General features: G+C 36.1%; 3 protein-coding genes across 4 annotated transcripts; 2 read left to right on the plus strand and 1 right to left on the minus strand.

Moving 5' to 3' along the window:
• The first annotated feature begins 1,731 nt into the window (after positions 1-1,731).
• LOC104904734 (uncharacterized) lies at positions 1,732-7,429 on the plus strand. Its single transcript, XM_010693095.4, has 6 exons — positions 1,732-2,203; positions 2,295-2,390; positions 3,500-3,540; positions 4,502-4,619; positions 6,026-6,106; positions 7,026-7,429. Exons 1-6 carry the CDS (start codon positions 1,970-1,972, stop codon positions 7,080-7,082), a joined length of 627 nt encoding a protein of 208 aa, XP_010691397.1. The 5' UTR covers positions 1,732-1,969; the 3' UTR covers positions 7,083-7,429.
• Positions 7,430-7,560: 131 nt separating this feature from the next.
• On the plus strand, positions 7,561-13,130 carry LOC104904735 (hypothetical protein). Of its 2 annotated transcripts, none has more exons than XM_010693096.3 (2): positions 7,561-8,237; positions 9,832-13,130. In XM_010693096.3, exon 2 carries the CDS (start codon positions 9,899-9,901, stop codon positions 12,923-12,925), a length of 3,027 nt encoding a protein of 1,008 aa, XP_010691398.1. In that variant the 5' UTR covers positions 7,561-8,237; positions 9,832-9,898; the 3' UTR covers positions 12,926-13,130. The 2 variants fall into 2 exon arrangements, with proteins under 2 accessions (XP_010691398.1, XP_010691400.1); XM_010693098.3 differs by having other exon boundaries at positions 9,897-13,130.
• Positions 13,131-14,600: 1,470 nt separating this feature from the next.
• Positions 14,601-17,699, minus strand: LOC104904736 (uncharacterized). The gene is made up of 4 exons (XM_010693099.4): positions 17,522-17,699; positions 15,428-15,599; positions 15,159-15,275; positions 14,601-15,021 (listed from the first exon to the last, which is right to left on the minus strand). The coding sequence occupies exons 1-4, from the start codon at positions 17,629-17,631 to the stop codon at positions 14,881-14,883; spliced, it is 540 nt and encodes a 179-aa protein (XP_010691401.1). The 5' UTR covers positions 17,632-17,699; the 3' UTR covers positions 14,601-14,880.
• Between the last annotated feature and the right edge of the window lie 1,430 nt (positions 17,700-19,129).

A 19,129-nucleotide genomic window follows, 5' to 3' on the forward strand; every position in this document is an offset into this window, starting at 1 on the left:
ACTCCATATGAATAATAATATTATGGAGTACATGGCTTAATAGGAATAGGATCATTTAAAAAAAAACCTGTCGGTTAATCCAGATTCAAATAGGGAGAATATCAAGGTCTGGGAAGATGAGTGCATATATAGCTTTTGAGTATTACACTCACAATAAGCATAAATCATGATTGGATACAGAGAACGACCGTGGTCATGTTGGTAAGTTGGCAAAAGAGATTAAATGTGAAACTAATACTTAGTCGGGAGGAACATTAACAATTCTTTTCAAAGTGGATAGAACATGGAAAAAGAGCAAGAAGACTGGCAAGAACATAGCAGGAAATTGGTTGGATTCTGGACATGGACAACACAAAACTGTCTCTCTCAACCGACTATTGCAAACTCTTCACTTCAAGTTGAGTTATTGGCCATCGGGAGTGCCATAAAGGAGGGTCGACATTTATATTAGGCTATTACTATATGGACAAACTGTGCCCAGGCTATCCAATGCCTAGATCTTGTTCAAGCAAACTAAAACATAAGATGCTTTGCTTAAGACATCCGAGAAATCGCTCAACCCCTTCCATCATGCTGATGCGTCAAGGTCACAAGGGAAAATGTTCAAGATGCACATATGCTTCTTGTAATGGGGCGAAAAGCCCCCCATAGTTGTTCTTTGTTGTCTCAATTGCCAAAAAAAACTTTTTACGTGTATGTTTGACTATTAATATCTCAACGTATGCCAAAAACGATAGTAAATATCATAAAATATTGATATTCTAAAATTCTATGTCCTGAGGAATCTTACAAGATCGTCGAACATGATGATATCGTTTTTATTATATAAGGGAATATGAGAACTTTGGTGTCCCCTAAAATGTCCTATGCAATTAATATTCTAATTATTAAAAATACGTCATTGTTTTAGTGCCGAAATAAATTTATAGAACTACAATTTATACTAATTTTACGTTCTATATATATCAAATTATCAATGGACGCATTGTGCGCATATAAGACTCAACTAGTACATCGGAAACAAGGTCATAGCCTCATGAAATCGTATGTGAGAACAAAATGAGGGGGTGTTTGGTTTACCGTTTTCAAGGAAGGTTAAGGGAATCAGGTAGGATGATTCCCTTACTTGTTGTTTGTTAGGTCCATTCAATCATTTTCTTTACCCTTTTATTACCCCCAAACTCCTCTACATTGATTCCCTATCCCCTAAGGGGTTCACTTACCCCTTCTCTCATCTAACTCATATTCACCTTGACCACCATCCGACCTACACTCAAGCCACCACCCGAGACGCCACCACGTACTCAAAACCACCACATAATTCACGACAACACCCAACAAACCTCCGAAAGCACCACATATACCCACCTAAACCCACCCTAACACTCGGAACCACCACCATTACCACTGAAACCCCACCTCACTCGTTGAAACCACAACCTTCACCCACCGAAATTCCACCCCGTGTCTAAAACAACCACCCCCTACCACAGAAACCACCAACCTCACACCTATAACCACCAAAACTACAAGAGAGATGTGAAAGAGAAAGAAAACTCATGAAATCAGTCGGTCGGTCGAGGGGAAGGAGGGAAAAGGGAAGTTCCATAATAATATGATCGACGCTAGTGCTGGTGATCGACTACTTTCAATTGTCCCCTATATCGGCATAAATGAGAGAAATAAATGGGAGGGAGGGAGGGAGGGGGAGGAGGCGGATCCTTTCGTTTTCTAACTCTTACTTGATTCCTTTTCCTTCTCCTCTCACAACTAAACGGCCCTAAGAGAAAGGACAAAAGTGCTACACGAGTACACATCCACGAACGGCATTACCTTCCTTAATTTCCCACCTGTTGAATAACTAACAGGTAGCAAAGAAAAGAATCTCCCTCACACACTCCAATCAGCTAACGACATGAACATACAACACAAAGCTTAAAAAAAAAAACAACGAAACGAAAGAGAAAAAATGGCGAAAAATCAAGGAGAAGGTGAAATCACAGAACATCAATTACAGCGAAACTCATCCTCTAACTCAAATTCGGCCCCTCAAAATACGAATATTAACGCACCATTGCAGCGAAGAAACGCGCCATTTTTGATCGTATGTAGATGTTTTAGCGTCATCACTGCTGCATCTGCTGCTCTTTGTATCGCCGTCAATGTTCTTTCTGCTGTTCGATCGTTCAAGAATGGATCTGATGTTGGTTCCTTTTGCTTTTTAGGGTTCAATTTTTATGTTTTGTTACTTTTGTTGATTAATTTTGAATGATTTGTTTTTTGTGGTGTTTTAGGTTTTTGATGGGATTTTCCGATGTTATGCTGTTGCGTTAGCGATTTTTGTGGTTTTGGCTGAGACGGAATGGAGTCTTATTTTCAAATTCTGGAAGGTAGAATTTGTGTTTTATTGGTTTGTGTATTTTATTTTTCTGGGATTAATTGCTTGTTATTATGTGTTTTGAAGGTCAAATTGAGCATTGAATAATACATTTTTGTTGTTTTTAAGTGGAATATGCAATTATGTAGGCTCCTTATTATGTAATTAAGGATTATGCTGTTGGTGTTTTGGGAAATGCATTGTCAGAAGCTGTTGAGAAGAGTAGGAGTGAATCAGCTAAAAAAGAGTGGGGGTGAATAATATACGAGTTTTTTTTAAGGTTTGTGATTGCGGAGTTTGAGCGCGTTATAGTAGTCCTTAGGATGAGAAACTTATATATAATACCTAGACCAACCGAAACACTGGTTTCTATTGTGCTATACAAATAATCGAGGGGTGGAACTCAATCGCTCACCAAGCTAAAAGCAAACAAGTGTTAATTGTATATTGTATGGTCGTGGTGAAGGGAGTAGGGTATTGTCTTCTTTGAGGTATCAATTGTCAACTATCATCACTAGATGTCTCATGGAGATTTTGAAAGCTAGAAGTCTAATACCATGAAAGCTTGTATGGAGTGTATTATGAACATTCACCAAGCTAAAAGCAAACAAGTTTTGGGTATATATCGTACAGTCATGGCGATGGGAGCAAGGTGTTTGTCTTCTTTGAGGTGTTAAATAAGAATTATGTTCACTAGATATTTCATGGGGATATGGCAAGCTAGAAATCTAAGACCATGGAATCTTTATTTTCTCAAGTTTGCTGGGGCTTGCTATTCTACAGTATGCTGTTTGTGTTGAATAAGCAATTACTTACAGTGTCGAGGAGCTGTCTTCGAGAATCACATCATCATGCTTGTTAATCATGTTGTCATGAATGTTTTATCTCGCATGCTCTGTTATTTACTTATTTCCTTATGATTTTTCACTTTTCAAGCTCTACTTATTTAGCATGTATGAGCATTTTTGCCCCAGAAGTTGGGTAGTTCACTCTTTGAATAGGTGTTTTCATGTCTGCCAACTTCAGTTCGCACTACTTGCGAATGGCTGTCTTAGTTGTCACTTGTCAGTTATATGGGTTCAACCATTGGACTCAAAAACTAATTCTAGTATTATACTACAGGTGTTAGAGTATTGGCCTGGCAGAAGCATGCTGCAGATCTTGTAAGTATGCTATAACCCTAGTAGTTCTTGATTTTGTCTTACCAGAATTTATAGCTTTTCTTGAATTCTGTCCTTGCACTTTTGATGTAATTTTAATCTTATATCTCGGTTTGGAGATGAAACCGAACTAAAAGAAGCATATCAGTCATTTCTGTTCATACTCATGGGGGGAAAACTGGTAGAGTGGTAATCATGAATAGGTAAGCCTGTGGAATATATGTACCAATAAGCTAGCACTTGGAGACATTTTTAGAGTACTTCTATGGTGCAGAGTTGATTTACTTTGCTGTTTGAGGTTTAGTATAGAAGCTGTTTTGTCTTTCCATATAACTAGCAGGGGATGTTTTAATATCTGGATTCTGGATGAGAAAGTCCGGAAATCATTTATTTATAATTCCCCATATAAATTACTCGGTAATATGGCCATGGAAAAGTATGTTGGAGTAGGATTTCAATGCCAAAGGATTGCATTTTCAATGGCCTGACTGGTGTTATTGAGTGGTGTGTGTTGAATGTCATTTAGTTCTAGATTATCTCTTTCTTTTAGGAAATTCTTTCAGTGCTTTTGTACTTCAAGCTCCTAGTGCATATAATATGATACCATTTAACAAGGTTTCCATCTTCACTGAGGTGGTGATTTAAAAGTCGTTGAACTTTTAGCCTACTATTGTGAAGAGGTTTTTACTTTTTCCCTTAACTAAGATTTTGTAATATTAATGAGGGATATAAATCTAAAAGACATAGCATGTAAAATGTAAATGTACTTGACTTGTTTGTTAGGGTATAAGTTGTGCCTTAAAGTAAATGTGCTAATTCGATTAGGGAAAATCTATTGTCAATAAGCCTTGTTATTTTCTGGAAGTCGCTGCTCCCGTGTCACTTCACTTGATTGCTGCTCTCTAATATATTAATTCAACAACTATGAACTAACAGCTATGCTTCATTTGATTTTTTTTTTAAGTGTTGCTGTTATGACTAGAGCGTTCTCTGACTTCATCGGAACGCAGCGTGACCTGGTTCTTCTTCAAAGCATAGCAAGCTATCTGCTGCTTTCATGTGGTGTTGTGTATCTTGTATCGGTAAGAAGCTGAGCTGAACTGGTTGTTTTCTGCTTGTAGTGTGACTTTGTTATGATTTTTCTGGTATAAAGGTAAGCCAGCTATTAAACTGTATGCGTTTTACGACGTACAATACAATGTGGGTTCAAGTTGCTCCTGGAAGTTCACTATCTAAAGTCGTAAGTCTTACGACAATAAAATGGTGCTAACAAGAAACATCATCAATATGTATTTTCAAGAGTTCTTTTTGTCAAAAATAACCTTTTATAGTCACTTTTATGCGTTCTTTTTACAACTTACAACCTGGAAGTAAATTTTTTTTGCGAGATGAAACCTAAGCCGATTTTCTGGTGTTGACTGTGTTCTTTCCGGCGTTGACCGCTAGTTTCGTTGAATTACAATTCTTTTTTTTCCCACTTTCCCTCCCTTTTTAACCTCAATTAAATATAAACCTTTTATTCTCTCTCTCTCTCCCTCGTTTCTCTCTTTCAGTGTCTCTCTTCTATACACTCCTCTGCTACTCTCTGCAAAAATAGGGTGTCATCATTTCTCCCTTAATAGACTGCCATTAAAGCTGCAATGAACAGGGAAGCATTTACTCACCTGTGCTACTTCTTTGCATTTCTTCTTACTGTTTCATGCCATATTATGAGTTTATGTTGATGGAAGATGACTAAACACACCAAGGACAGACAACATCAGTATTCAGTGGTATGTACATGCACATACAAGATGAGCAGGACAAACTTCTAATGCCTCAAACATATAATTAAATAAGGATGGAAGTGAGTGACAAAATAGATCCAATATTCCAAATAACTTAATCTGGGGTGGGGGAGGGGGACTCTGGATTTTGGGTGGTTGGGGCTGATGGTGGCCGGTGGGGGGAGTGGTAGCGGCTATTGTTTCAAGGTGTTGTGAGGTTGTGGAGTAGAAGGGAGGCCAGGGTATAGGGAACTGAAGGATTAAAAGAGAGAAATGAGGGGGAGAGAGAAGAGAGGGTATGGGTTTATGTTTGTTTGGAGGTTAAGAAGGGAGAAAAAATGAGATAAAGAATTGTAATTAAAAGAAAGTAATGGTCAACGCCTGAAAAGAGGAAGTCAACACCTAAAATTGGTTTAGGTTTCATCTCACAATTTTTTTTTTTACTTTTAGGTTGTAAGTTGCAAAAAAAAAATTTAAAAGGTTGTTTCTCGCAAAAAAAATGACTATAAATGGTTGTTTCTGAAAAAAAAAACTCATTTTTTAAATCTAAAGATTAATAGTTGACACTGTACAAAAAGTACGAAGAACTCAAGCTATTACATAGCTTTGTTATTATAAAAATTGTCAATGTATTAGTTGAGATACACAGTCTTTTGATCTCGGGCTGTGCAGTGAGCCAGTGGCACATCTTCACATGTTGCTTCAAATCAACATTATTTCAGGGAATCCTTTGCATTGGTATGCTCAAGCGTTCCCTCGAACAGAAAGAAACTACAAGGGATCAAGCAGTTAAGGATCTAGAGGTAATTGTCTAAATTCTATGATATTTTTTGCGACAACTGGGTTTTCTTTTTTGAGTGGAAAAGGGGGGGGGGGGGAAGCTTGCGATAACTGGGTTTTGAACCCCCAGGTTGCTAATTTATGGCTCCCATTCATGAAAATTGCTGTCGCTCTAATATTAGTACAAGGTTTTGCTGTTGATTTTATGTCATTGAGAAAATTATGTTGATCAGAATTTTTATTTCACCTTTAGTACACGTTTCGGATCCTTGATATTCGGACATGGGTATGGAGTCTATGGACACTTCAACGCTTCATTTTGGGCTGAAATCACATAATACGTTTATAAAATAGCTGATTTGGATACTTGGGCACTACCACATGTTTTCTCGAAATTTCCGTCCTTTGTTCTCAGTGCTTTAGTGTCTATAGTATAGCCCATTGTTCGTGCTGCTTTGGAATTGAAATTCAGTTTTTCTGAACTACAACATATCCGACTTCTTCACAGGGATATTTCTTATAATTTCTGCTGGTTATACCTTGTTGAAACAATTTTTGAGAAGTGCAGAGAGCATGTTTAGTTGTTTACTAATGGCAAGCTTTTACAATAGTGTCAGGCTATTACAGTAGCTGCTATTGGGAGAATCATTCTCCACCGAAGAAGTGAGGAGGGGCAATTAGTTAATTCACTTGGAGGGTCCAGACCAATTCCTCTACTTTGTTTGACGGATAACAAGTTCCCTATCTAGCCTTTTTTTCTCTTACAATAAGAATCGGGCAGCTTAATTTCTGATCGTTAATTGTTGTCATGTCAACCTTTTCTCTCTTCTTATTTCTCTGGGAAGTTGGGATGACTTGGTTATTCCTTCGATCTAATTGATCCCGATAATTGTTTTTTTAGTGAAAAGCTTGACTCAGTGACTAACTTTTGGCCAATTGCAGGAACTGGAGAGGAAGCGACAGGAGCTTGAAGCTTTGTTAATTGACAATAACGTCTGAAAGAGAAACCATATCTGGTTTTTGCACAGTTTCCTCATCTAGAGTTTCTCCAGAACATAGTGAAATAGAAGCCTTGAAGCTGACTGTTTCTGAACCCTTTTGTACAGTCTACTCATTTCGTGATGGTTTAGCAAGTTACATAAGCAGGATTCAATTTTCTTTTCCTTGTTTTTACTTCTTATATAGCTGTATTCATTTTTTAATCATTCTTGACTGGTGTGGATAAAGAGTAGCTGGTTGACAGAAAATGTAACCAACTAATTTTGGTAAAACTAGAATAACATGTTTATTTTTCCACTAGTAAATCTGAATTTTTCCACCTTGATAAAATTCTGGTTTCTCAAGCAGGGAAATTTGTGCTGATTATTCTATGCTGACATTCGAAATTCCCCTCCAACCGCCAGTTTTGGGATATCTTCCAAATTTACTAATGATTTTTTATGTGTCAAAATTGATTTTTACATATTTAATATGGTTCTTGTTATGGTTTTTAATTTTTAAAGTTGGAAGAATGGAGCCTAAAAGAATGGGTTGAAAATAGTTTATGATATACTGGTTTTATATGATTGATTAGGTCACATTGATTACTTATTTAGGGTGGTTTTATTCAACTAAATTTGGCTCGTCCAAACTTATAATAAACATAATTAAGAACTTTGTTATTTAGGCTTGTTCAACTTGATTTAGCTGGTGAATCATCTTGTGCACTTATATAGTTTGCTAATCCGAATTTAAATTTGTTACACATACTCTAAAAAAAGACAATCACTTATCAATTATCATCTTGACTCATCTTTAAGTACTTTATAATGAGTGATTTACCTTTTATTTCCGTCTATATATCATGTCTTTTTTACCCTCTAGGCCTCTACCCAATAAAATTGTGAAAAAAAACAGGCCGCTTCGTGGAGCAGCCCACTGGGTTTCTTTAAGGGTACTAACCGGTCCGTTAGTCCGGCTAGTTTCCCAGCCCGCCTGAACCCGTCCACTAAGCCTCTAATACAGTTTATACTCCTATTTTAGGTGCGAGAAGTTGATAGCCGTACTCAAAATTTAAATCAAACACTCCCGCTCTCTCCCACACGACACACACACTCTCTCTCTCTTTCTCTGTGTTCGCCCCAGATTCACTACTACGCCGTCTTGCTGCTCCAGGTTCTCTCTCTTTCTCACTCTACTTCTTCTCATCTTTATTTTCATGTCATTTAGCTTACAAATATCATTGTTGAAAACATCAATTTATTGATTGCGTTGAAAAACCGCAAAGTTATCCTAGATTTATCCATTATTCACCTGAAATCTGCATTTTCTCTTTTTTTCCTGTAATATGTTCATTTTAACCTTCATTGGACGGTTTAATTAGACCTTAGCATGTTATATTTGTGCTTTATGCAATTTTTCAGAATGTTTTTTCTGTTTTTTTGCTGTTTATTAAACGAAATTTCTTTTCGTTAGTTGCTCTGTGTAGAATTCAATTTCTTGTTTCTAATCTGTTCATCAAAAATTTCCTGTTTTCAGTTGTAATCATGTGTTTCGAACAGGCTAGGGTTTTCTGGATTTGGAGAGAAAACTTCTTTTTTTTTTTGTGTGGATTGAAGATGATTCTTGAGGATATATTATATAATGCTGATTTGATTTGGTGAAATGAGGCAAATCAAACAATTTTAGCCCTAAGTCCACCTTTAGAAACTTTAGCAAAGATATATTTTCAGATTATTCCTGAAAAAAATGTCTAATAAATTGATGATTGAATTTGTTAGAATTAACATGAATTCTTTCACATAAATTCAATGATGATTGACATGTTCTTTAATCATATTTCCTAAAAAAATTTCGATGTCTACTCGTCCAAATTTCTTTATTTCATTGTTATAGTTTCTGAATTCAAGTCGGTTTGGTAACCAAGATCACTTGATATAAACCATTATTGATGGAATGAGGGAGTTTCAGGAGTGAATAACAAATAATATTATACCTAGAGAGTGTTTCGTAGAATGCAGAACATTTTTTTGGAGATTAAATTTTCTTATTTTCCTCTGTTTGGCTTGTAAAGCGTGTGCAAATCAGTTCTCTAACAGGAGGAAAACATTTTCCTTAACGAAGAAAGGCTTGCCGTATTTTTTTTGCTAATAATTTCCTTTACTCTCCTCCCATCCGTTCTACTTCCTCCGTTTCATAATACTCGCTACACTTTCCATTATGGAAAGTTTAACATTACTTGCTACACTTCCTTTTTGGGCAATAAACTCTCTCTATCTCTCTCCTCTCACATGGATTCCTTTTCTTTTCACTCTATACCTCTCTCTCCTCCAAAAATTGCCTAGGAGTCCGTGAATTGAGAAGTGTAGCAAGTAATATGAAACAGAAGAAGTATTTATTTTTTCTATCTAATTTTTCTTGCAAGAACAAACATAGGAGAACTAATTTACAATCATGTTCTCCTGTGGAAAATTCTCTTCAACGTAAAATTTTCCATCTAACCAGAAAGAGCCACAATGTTCAATAGTCTATCAAGAGTTTGTTCCCTTCCAAAGTAATCTCTGGATTTGATTACGATAAATTGGATTGGGTTTTGCAGTTCTTTGTTATACGTCCCTTTATGTGACACGAGCATTCTTGATGTAATTGTTGTTTTTGCCAAGCAAGAGCTCAGTTTTATTATCAATCTATATTAAAATATGACTAGACTTTCCTTGTCTTTCAGACTTTCACCATATGTATTATGCAATTATCTTAAATATCATTTTAGGTTCATGGAACATCATCAACAGTACTGAATTGGTGGTTTGATTGGTTTGGTTCAAACAATAAAAGAAATGGAAGGAGTGTACAAGGAGCTAGATGAACTGAAAGCGGAGCTGGAGAAGCTGAAAGAAGAATATCGGATCAAAACCGAACTTTCTGAGAGTCTAAGGAGAGCTCACTCGGACCAACTGGCCAAAAGTCATGAAGCAAAGTTGCAGATAGAAAAGCAGGCAAAGGAACTGAATGACAAATCAGAGGAGTTAGTTGAATCAAGGCAGCTCTATGAAGAGGTCAAATCTAAAATGCATGAATTGGAATCTTCTCTTAAGCAAGTTAGTTTCGTTAATGACAAAATCCGGATTGATACTGGTGAGAAAGTGCTGAAATTGGAAGGGGAAAACAAAAAATTGGTGTCAGCATTAGAGGAAGCAACAGGAATAAATGACGACTTGGGGAGGAAGCTTTGCGCTTGCAATAAAGAGATTGAAGGCTTAAAAAACCTTCTATCTGACTCACAAAGGAAGTGCTTAGAAGCAGAAGAAAAGGCCCGAGCAGGAAGGGAACTGAGACACAGAGAGGAAGTTATATCGAAATTGGAGGAGCAAAGTATGAGCATCCAAGATCAACTGAAATGGAAAAAAGAGCAGTTTGAACATCTCGAAGAAGCTCACAAGCGGCTTCAAGACTTGTTCCAGTCGAGCAAGAAGGAGTGGGAATCTGAAAAATCGGATATGTTGGAAGAGATAACGGCATTGCAGTTCAAATTGGATTCTCAACTTAGAATCACCGAAAGCCTTGAATCCCGGCTAAAGATGTGCAATCAAGCTCTCGCACAGGAGGAAAGCAGAAGGAAGACATTGGAAGTTCAGTTGTCAGAATCAAAACAGTGTTTCGAAAATGTTTTAGCAGAGTATGAGGAAGCCAAAGAGAAGATTGAAAGCCTCAGCACCAAACGTGATGAAGATATTGCAGATTTGAGGAATTCGCTTGGGATGAAAGAAATACTATTGAAGGAGATGGAGTACAGGGTTACCCACCTTGAACTCGAGAACAAGGAGCTCCTTGGATCTTTGAAAGAGCTACGGGAAGCACAAATCAACAAGAGAAAACCGGATCCTTCTCTCAGCAAGCTTCGCAACAAGCTTAAAGATTTAGAGCAGCTGCACAGCAATTGCTCTCTGGCTTTGGAGGAAAGTGAAGCCGCATGGAACTCCAAGATGGAGAAGTTGTTGGGACATATGAAATGTTATGAATCTGATTTGAAGAGACAAAGTGAACAAGTAGACCAACTGAAGATGCAGTTGGACGATTGTCATTCTGCAATGGAGGTTTCAGGTGAAGAGATTTCCATATTGCTCTTGATGATGAAGTCTGAACTTTGTGATGCTTACTCTAAGCTCTTCAAGTCAGAGGATCAGATTGAAGCATTCAACAAAGAAAGAGGAGAGAAAAATGCAGTTTCTGCTCAGCGTTTGGAGATGCGAGACTGCTCTCCACTGAAAGCTCAAGCTCATGCCAATCAGGCCCACGAGGACATTGCACTGATGACTCAAAAGCTGGAATCGATGAAGTTGCTGGAAGAACGTGGTACCTTTCTGGAGAGTGCACTTACAGACCACAAAAAGATGCTTGAAGAGTCATCCGACTGCCAACTTCGGTTGAAAGAACAAGTTAGCGAGATGGAAGTTGCTCTCAAGAATTTGTCTAATGCACTAGAAAAATCAAATTCTGAATTGGCGGCCAAGATAACTGAGGCTACACAGACAGATATGGAGCTGCAATCATGGAAATTTAAAGCAGAAAGCTTTAGAACATGCCTAGAACAAAGTCGGGAGGTCTGTAAGCAAATGGAGAAGTCCCTTCTTGAACAAGTTGAGACAGAGCAGAGTCTTAGAAAAGAGAATGGGTATTTTCAATGCAAAACGACAGAACAAGAGAACGAAATCAAGGATCTCCAGCAAAAGATCAGTTCTCTGGATCTAGAGTTGGTGCAGAAAGAAGAAGCTACAGAGGCAATGAAAATGAAAGTGGTAGAAGCATGCAAGAAAGGTGAGCATTATGTCAAAATCTTAAAAGAAAAGGACGCTACAGTTGAAAAGCTTCGGAAAAACATAGAAGCAATGGAGAAGCAATCCATGTTAGAAATCAAGGATCTCCAGCAAAAGATCACTTCCCTGGATCAAAAGTTGATGCAGAAAGAAGCAGCTACAGAGGGAATGAAATTGGAAGTGGTGAAAGCACACAAGAAAAGCGAGCACTTTGACAAAATCCTAAAAGAAAAGGATGCTACACTTGAAAACCTTCAGAAAGAGATAAAAGCAATGGAGGAACAATCCGTGAATAGGGAATTAACAGCAGCTGAATCTGCCAGAGTAGAAGCAGAAACCAAGTTTAAACTCGAAAAGGAAGAACTGTGTAGGACCATCATAACAGAAAAGGATGAGCAGATGAAGTGTATTAAGGATTTCGCTTCATCACTGGAGCAGGATTTCATGGAAGTGGCTCTCTTTTCCTTCTCACGAGGTATAGAAGATACGGTTAAGATAGTTGCAGTTCAAGATGCTTTAAAGAAGTCTGAATTCCACATGAACACTGAGATAGAAAGCAGAAACAGCACAATTGATATACTGAAAAAAGAGGTCAGTAATTTACACGGAAGAATGTTGCTCCAGGAGGAGTCTTTGCTTCAATCAGAACAATCAGTCAAAGAGCTAGAAGCTCAGATAGAGTTTAGGAAGCTAGACGCAGAGAAATCGTTGAACCAATTAAGCGAGGAGCAAACTAAGTTGAAGGAAGTAGTGAAAGGTTTTGAGCAAGAGAAGGCGGGTGCAGCAAGCAGCATCAAACGTTTGTCTTTTGAAAGGGACAACCTGCTCGCTTACATCGAAGAAATTTGTGAGCAATTTGGTGACTTTTGCACAGAAGATGTAAAACTTCGGGGAATGTTGGGGAAAATATTGCACAACTCTGACAAAGATGATCATTACTCATCTGATGATATAATATCAGATAAATTTTCTGATCTTTTGCATATGGATGTGAAGAAGAATGTTGGAGCAACTCACGATCGATCACCATTAAGAGAGATCAACCAATAGAGATTGTAATATGAATATTTATGCCATTCTTTCAGTTCCTTAGTTGTGTAACAAGTTTGCTTGATTGTTTCGAATGTTGTTGTCAGAGAACTAAAGAGTATGTAGTAACAATTAGTTTCCTGTTAGATGAGAATGTAACATCTTAAATTATGTCACTTGTATCACTAAAACGTAACAATAAATTGGATGCATTGTTTTCTACTTACTCCATTCTTTACATATTACAACATTAATATTCATATACTCTACTTTAAACATATATGTTTGCAGTTTAATTAATGATAGCGGAGGAAATACTTACAAATCATTTTTAAGGTAAGAGATTGTAAGACTTTTATTTCTCCAACTTATTGAAACAAACATCTTGCTATCAATGGCAAACTAGAAATATGAATAACTTGAAAAGGGGAAGGTTATAAATGTAATTTAACAAGCTTATTAATTAAGCTATTAGTTGACAACGTAGAATCATTGATTTAATTAACAGAATAAGTCTCATTTCTTGGAAGGTTAATTGTTTGTAAATTGTAATGACGCCAGTCATGTACATTCACACTCAATTATTCAGAAATTTGGTTATGACCAGTTTTAGATAATCAAGTTTTATCACTCTAGTTGCTTTCAATCATCACGTCTCTATCATTTTATATGAATACATATTAGGGCTCCTTTAAAGGGTAAACCATTAGTATTTTATATTCAACTTTTTCGAGTGCTTGGTAAAACGGGGTAAAAAGTATACTTCCTTAGTTCTACTTTAATATAAGAATTTTCACGCTTGAAAATGTTTAACTTTAACATGAATACCGCATGACTATTTTTTTCTTTATGTATAAATCACAATAGATGTTGCAAGGGTAGTTAATGGATTGTGTGAGAGCTCATAAGTTGCAGTTGAAAAAAAATGAAGGAAATATATATGACATTGTAGTTTTTTTTATTATTCATAATATCTTTACTTGCTACATACTCCATTTGTATTCTTTTATCTTTCTCATTGGAATCTTGACACTATTTACAGCTAGAGATAACCTTCTAAATTCTTCTCAATGGATAAAAAAAATATACAATCATGTGGGTCTTGTTTGATTCGTTTCAACGACTAATTTATTAATATTCAATCGTCATAATTTTATTACTATGCAATAACAGATATTTAAACTCAAATAATTGTATTGATAAATGCATACCGATAAATTAAGAAAGATAAATAGTTGCACATGGAGTATAACACTCTTAAATTTCTTTAATAACATGTTACATACTCTCTTTGTCTTTTTTAGTTTGTCTGTTTTGACAATGCATGTTTGCCAATACATTTGCTCCATCGATCTATTAGAAAAAAATTCCACTGTTATCTTACTGATTTAATTTGAAGGGCATGGTGAAAGGTTTTGAGCAAGAGAAGGCGGCTGCAACGAGCAGCATCGAGAGTTTGTCTTTCGAAAGGGAACTTGGTCGCTTACATTGAAGGAATCTGTGAGCAATTTGGTGATTTTTGCACAGATGTAGAACTTCAGGGAATGTCAGGGAAATTATTGCAGAACTCTGGCAAAGATGATATCTATTCATCTGATGATATAATCTCAGATAAATTTCTGATCTTGTGCACAAGGATGTGAAGACGAAAGTTGGAGCAACGCGCGATAGATCACCAGTAAAAGAGATCAACCAGTAGCAGATTGTAACATGAATATTTATGTTATTCTTTCAGTTCTTTAGTTCTGTAACAAGTTGCCGAATTGTAACATATGGTATACTGACATTCTTATGTTGGAACAATAATATAGTAATTCAGATCCTTTAATGCAAAAACTATACAGCAATATCAAGTCACAGATCAAAAATCGCCAATGCTGTAAGCTGATGCAGAATGACAGCCCTGACTCGGGGATTTCCCATCCCCTTCTAATCAAATCTGGGGATTTAATTTAGCTTGCTCATAAACGGTAACATTACTTACGCTCATTCTTTTGGGATGACCCTGTTTTATCAGATGCCTTGGGTTTTTGAGAAAACTCTATCAAGCCTTTCCGAAATGCTTGCTGATTAACCCCATTCTCAACCAGAATGCTTGTTGCACCCATATTATTAACCTGGAAATGACAGTAAGCTAATAGATATTTAAAGAATGCCACCAAAGAAGGCTAGGTACATGAATTGATCAAGTTGAGAACTATGATCATATTATGTATAAAGCTAGTAAACGAATGATATCGTGCAAGAACTTTACCGATTTAATATTCCTATCTTCATCATCAAAGAAAAGCATGTCAGTGTAAGGAATCCTTGTCCTTCGGTGGATTCTCTGAAAGTGTTCTGTTTTGTGTGTATAGCTCGAAAATATTTCCTAGTTAAAGAAGGGCAAAACCATTGTATTAATTATGAACAAGAGCACGTAAATCCAAGCAAAACATCTTCTGACCAATTCAATCAGCTAGCTATACCTATGAGCAAGATAATGAATATGAAAGTGGACAGAACAATTTTAGTCACTCTCACCTGAGCAACAAACATTGATTGAATGCCTAATTTGTCAAGAAATGTCTTGGCTATGTCTGGTGTTGGTGATCTAGAAGCAATAGCAATATCAATACCCTTGTCCTTCAGTGCATACAATATGCCTTTTACATGAGGATACAATGATGGCATTTCTCGCTTGGAGCGGCATTCACTATAGTTAAGTAAGGAAACAAATTCATGAAAACCAAGTATAACGCTAATTTTAAAATTTTTAACACTGAGCATATGCATAATCACAAAAGTGGACAACAAAGACATTGTCACTGGTACATCAAAATGAAAACCTGCAAGTGCTGTACTTTCAGTAGATGAATCAACTAACGAAAATGAGAAGGATGTAAATCAAAAGTGAATTGGATATATATTATATAGCAGTATAGCTAATAACTCCTCACTAAAGTACTCCTGCCATTATTTAGTGAGATAGATTTTTCATAGTCTATATATAGCTTTTACATATCAAAGGCAAAAACAAACCAGGATGCCGAAATTAGGACGTGAAGAGGCCATCCATATTTCTGGGGCAAACGTGTACCCTGTACCATACAAGAATATGATGCAGATCAAAGAATTGATATATGAAACCTTATCAATGCCCTCCACTTCAACGAAGATAATTTTTTTTATCTTATTCCAACTGCAATTACAGAAATATTCTCACATAGTAGATTCTCTTGTTAGAGAAGATGGAGTGTGCTTCCTTCACCTCCCTCCCCCCCCCCCCCCCCTCTGTCATCCCAATACATATATATTCTCAGATATACAATGGTCACTAAGACTAACAAGCTCATCCTGTCTTACCAAGTCATCCAAGAAATGACTGAAATTGACAAGAAAAATTAGAAGCACAACAGCTGTAGCTTACGTAGTCGTCCACCAAACTAGTAGCTGCCTCCATCGAGGATCCTAGTCATCGACCCAGGCCTTCCATTTCCTTATCTTACAGCATCCACTAATGCCTTCACCCGGGAACCAAATAAAAAAAATCTTCACCACCGTCCTTTGATTTCTTAACAGAACATGGGGTCTAGAAGCATGTATAATCTGATGCTATGTAATAAGTAATTAAGAGGACCCTCATAATCAACATCCTAGCTTGAACACATCAGGCAAGTGGAGCATAAGTAATGGATTGGAATGCCGAAATCCAATCTATATTTGACTCAATGGCAAGTAACTCGAACAACTACTCCTACCTTTCCACACGAACTTCCCTAATTTCCATTCTAGTGTACAACCAAGCTGCATGTTTAGCCATCGAAGGCAGTGTTATAATAGGGGATAAAAAGCGGAGACTATAATGGTAGCTTAGCACCATGCAAAAAAGTGAAGAAAAATACTCAAAGCACACCCTCAATCTCAAATGCAATTCATTGTTTTCCATTATGGTTTCGTTTGTTTTGATGGAAAATGTTCTCCAAGAAAACAATTTTCCGATTTTCTGTTGTTTGGTTCGACAAAGGATTTAAAAAGGAAAACTAAAGTGAAAAAGAGTTTTTCATCCCTTTGTAAACATTTTTCCTGCACTCTCTCATACCCAACAATCAACACCTCCATTTTCCCCTTCTTAGCTTAATAGTTTTCCATCAAACCAAAAAAAGGAAAACTAATATTCACTTGCGTTTTCCACCGGACAGAAAACCATTTTCCATCAAAACAAACAAACCCTAATCCCTATACTTATCTCAGGAAAGTTGCTGACTAATTCTGTGAGAGTATGATCTTAGTTCTACCTACATTTGAATTCCATAAATTGATGCATACATTTGTACCCAAAATTTCTAATATGGAGCAACAATTTCAGGCGAAATGATGTAAATTAACATTATGCAAAGCTTCATCTTTAAAATAATCAAGAAACATAAAGACATTAAAAAGGTAAAGACACCCAATTAAAGAACAGAACAATAGGACATAGAAAGAAAGTAGATAACTGATTTTTTTTTTTTTTTAAAAAAAGGGTACTAATTGAAAGTAATCTAAAGATAATATATAACCCCATAATCTGATAAGTCAATGAAAAGCAGATGAAAATTAAGATAAGAAGTAGAAAATGAAGGAAGAAGGAAGTACCAGTAGAAAGGCCAAATAGTATAATCGAGATCAAAGACAACCAATTTGGGAAGAACCTGGAACAAACCCAACACTTGCAAAGCTTCTGCTTTCACCCTTTCGTCTCCCATGACTATCTCTGATTCTCTTGCTCTTTCTTTCTTGCTTTTTCAGTTTTTCTGGCCTAAAATTACACTACTAGTCTACTAGATAAATGTAATTCCTCCGTTTTTTTAGATGTTACACTTTCTATTTTAGGAAGTTTTAAATTAGATGTTACACTTTTAATTTGGGTAATAACTTCTCTCTATCTCTCTCCTATCACATGTTCACATGAGACCCTTTTGTTTTTCATTCTCTCTATCTCTCTCCTCTCCAAAAATTACCTAGGAGTCCGTGATTTGAAAAGTGTAACATCTAATAAAAAACGGAGGAAGTATTAAATTAGGTATAAATGTATAAAATACGAAGTGATATCAAATACTCCCTCAGTCCCTCCGTCCCATAGTCAATGTTGTTAAAATCGAGATTCTAGTTTGAATCGAAAACAACATTTAGAATCGAATCGTAAAATCGAATCGTAGAATCGTAAGATTCTACAAACATGTATAATCAAGATATTGCACCCAATCTTCATTGAATATGCTAAAATTATAAGTTCAAAGACCTAAAAATTGGAAAAAATAGTTGTTTACCCACTATAATGGCAATAACTAACAATATATATCTCTTATCTTATTTTCTTTGTTAGCATGATTTAAACTTGCGAGGTTTTCGCTAGTCAACATAAATGTATAGAATCGTCTAGAATCGCGAATCGAATCGTCTATCATATTTTGAATCGTAAAATCGTAAGATTTTATGATTTGAATCGCGATTTTAATAACTTTACCCATAGTATAGTGTTTGATTCTATTTTTTCATCTTTTAGAGGACAGAAGTGTGAAAACATTGAAGAGGTGCCACAAGGTTTGAGACAAGGTCGGTTCTATTTAACTTATCATGATTTATTAGACTTTATCTAAACTTATATTAACTCTATTCAGTTAAACTTATTTTCAGTCCTTATTTGGAAAAAAAATAAGTTCAAATAAGATCACATAGGTTCAAATAATGTGTAATAAGTTCAGTTCAGCAAAAATAAGAATAACCCTCACAAAATAAGGTCTAATAAGTTCAGAAAGCATAATTAAGTTCTGATAAGCAAAATTGAGTTGAATAGAACAAGTCCATTGTAAATGCGTCAAACTTTACTTTTGTTTCATTTTGCTAAACCAAGTTTATTAGATCTTATCAGAACTTATTTCAATTTATTTAAACTTATTTAAATTTATCTTTTATCTACATTTATTTTCTTATAAAGATTGAAAATAAGCTCAACAAGTCCAACAAAGCCTTAGGGCCTGTTCTCCCCAGCTTATTTTCAGTTCAGTTCAGTTCAGTTCAGTTCAGTTCAGCTCTAATAAGTTCAGTTCAGTTCAGTTCAGCTCCAATAAGTTCAGTTCAGTTCAGCTCCAATAAGTTCAGTTCAGTTCAGTTCAGATCAGTTCAGTTCAGCTCTATTCTTTTATAACCATTTTGTTAAATATTATTATTATTATGTTGGTATAATTTATTTTACTAATTACT

Source organism: Beta vulgaris, chromosome 9 (genome assembly GCF_026745355.1).
Source record: "Beta vulgaris subsp. vulgaris cultivar EL10 chromosome 9, EL10.2, whole genome shotgun sequence".
NCBI lineage: Eukaryota > Viridiplantae > Streptophyta > Magnoliopsida > Caryophyllales > Amaranthaceae > Beta > Beta vulgaris.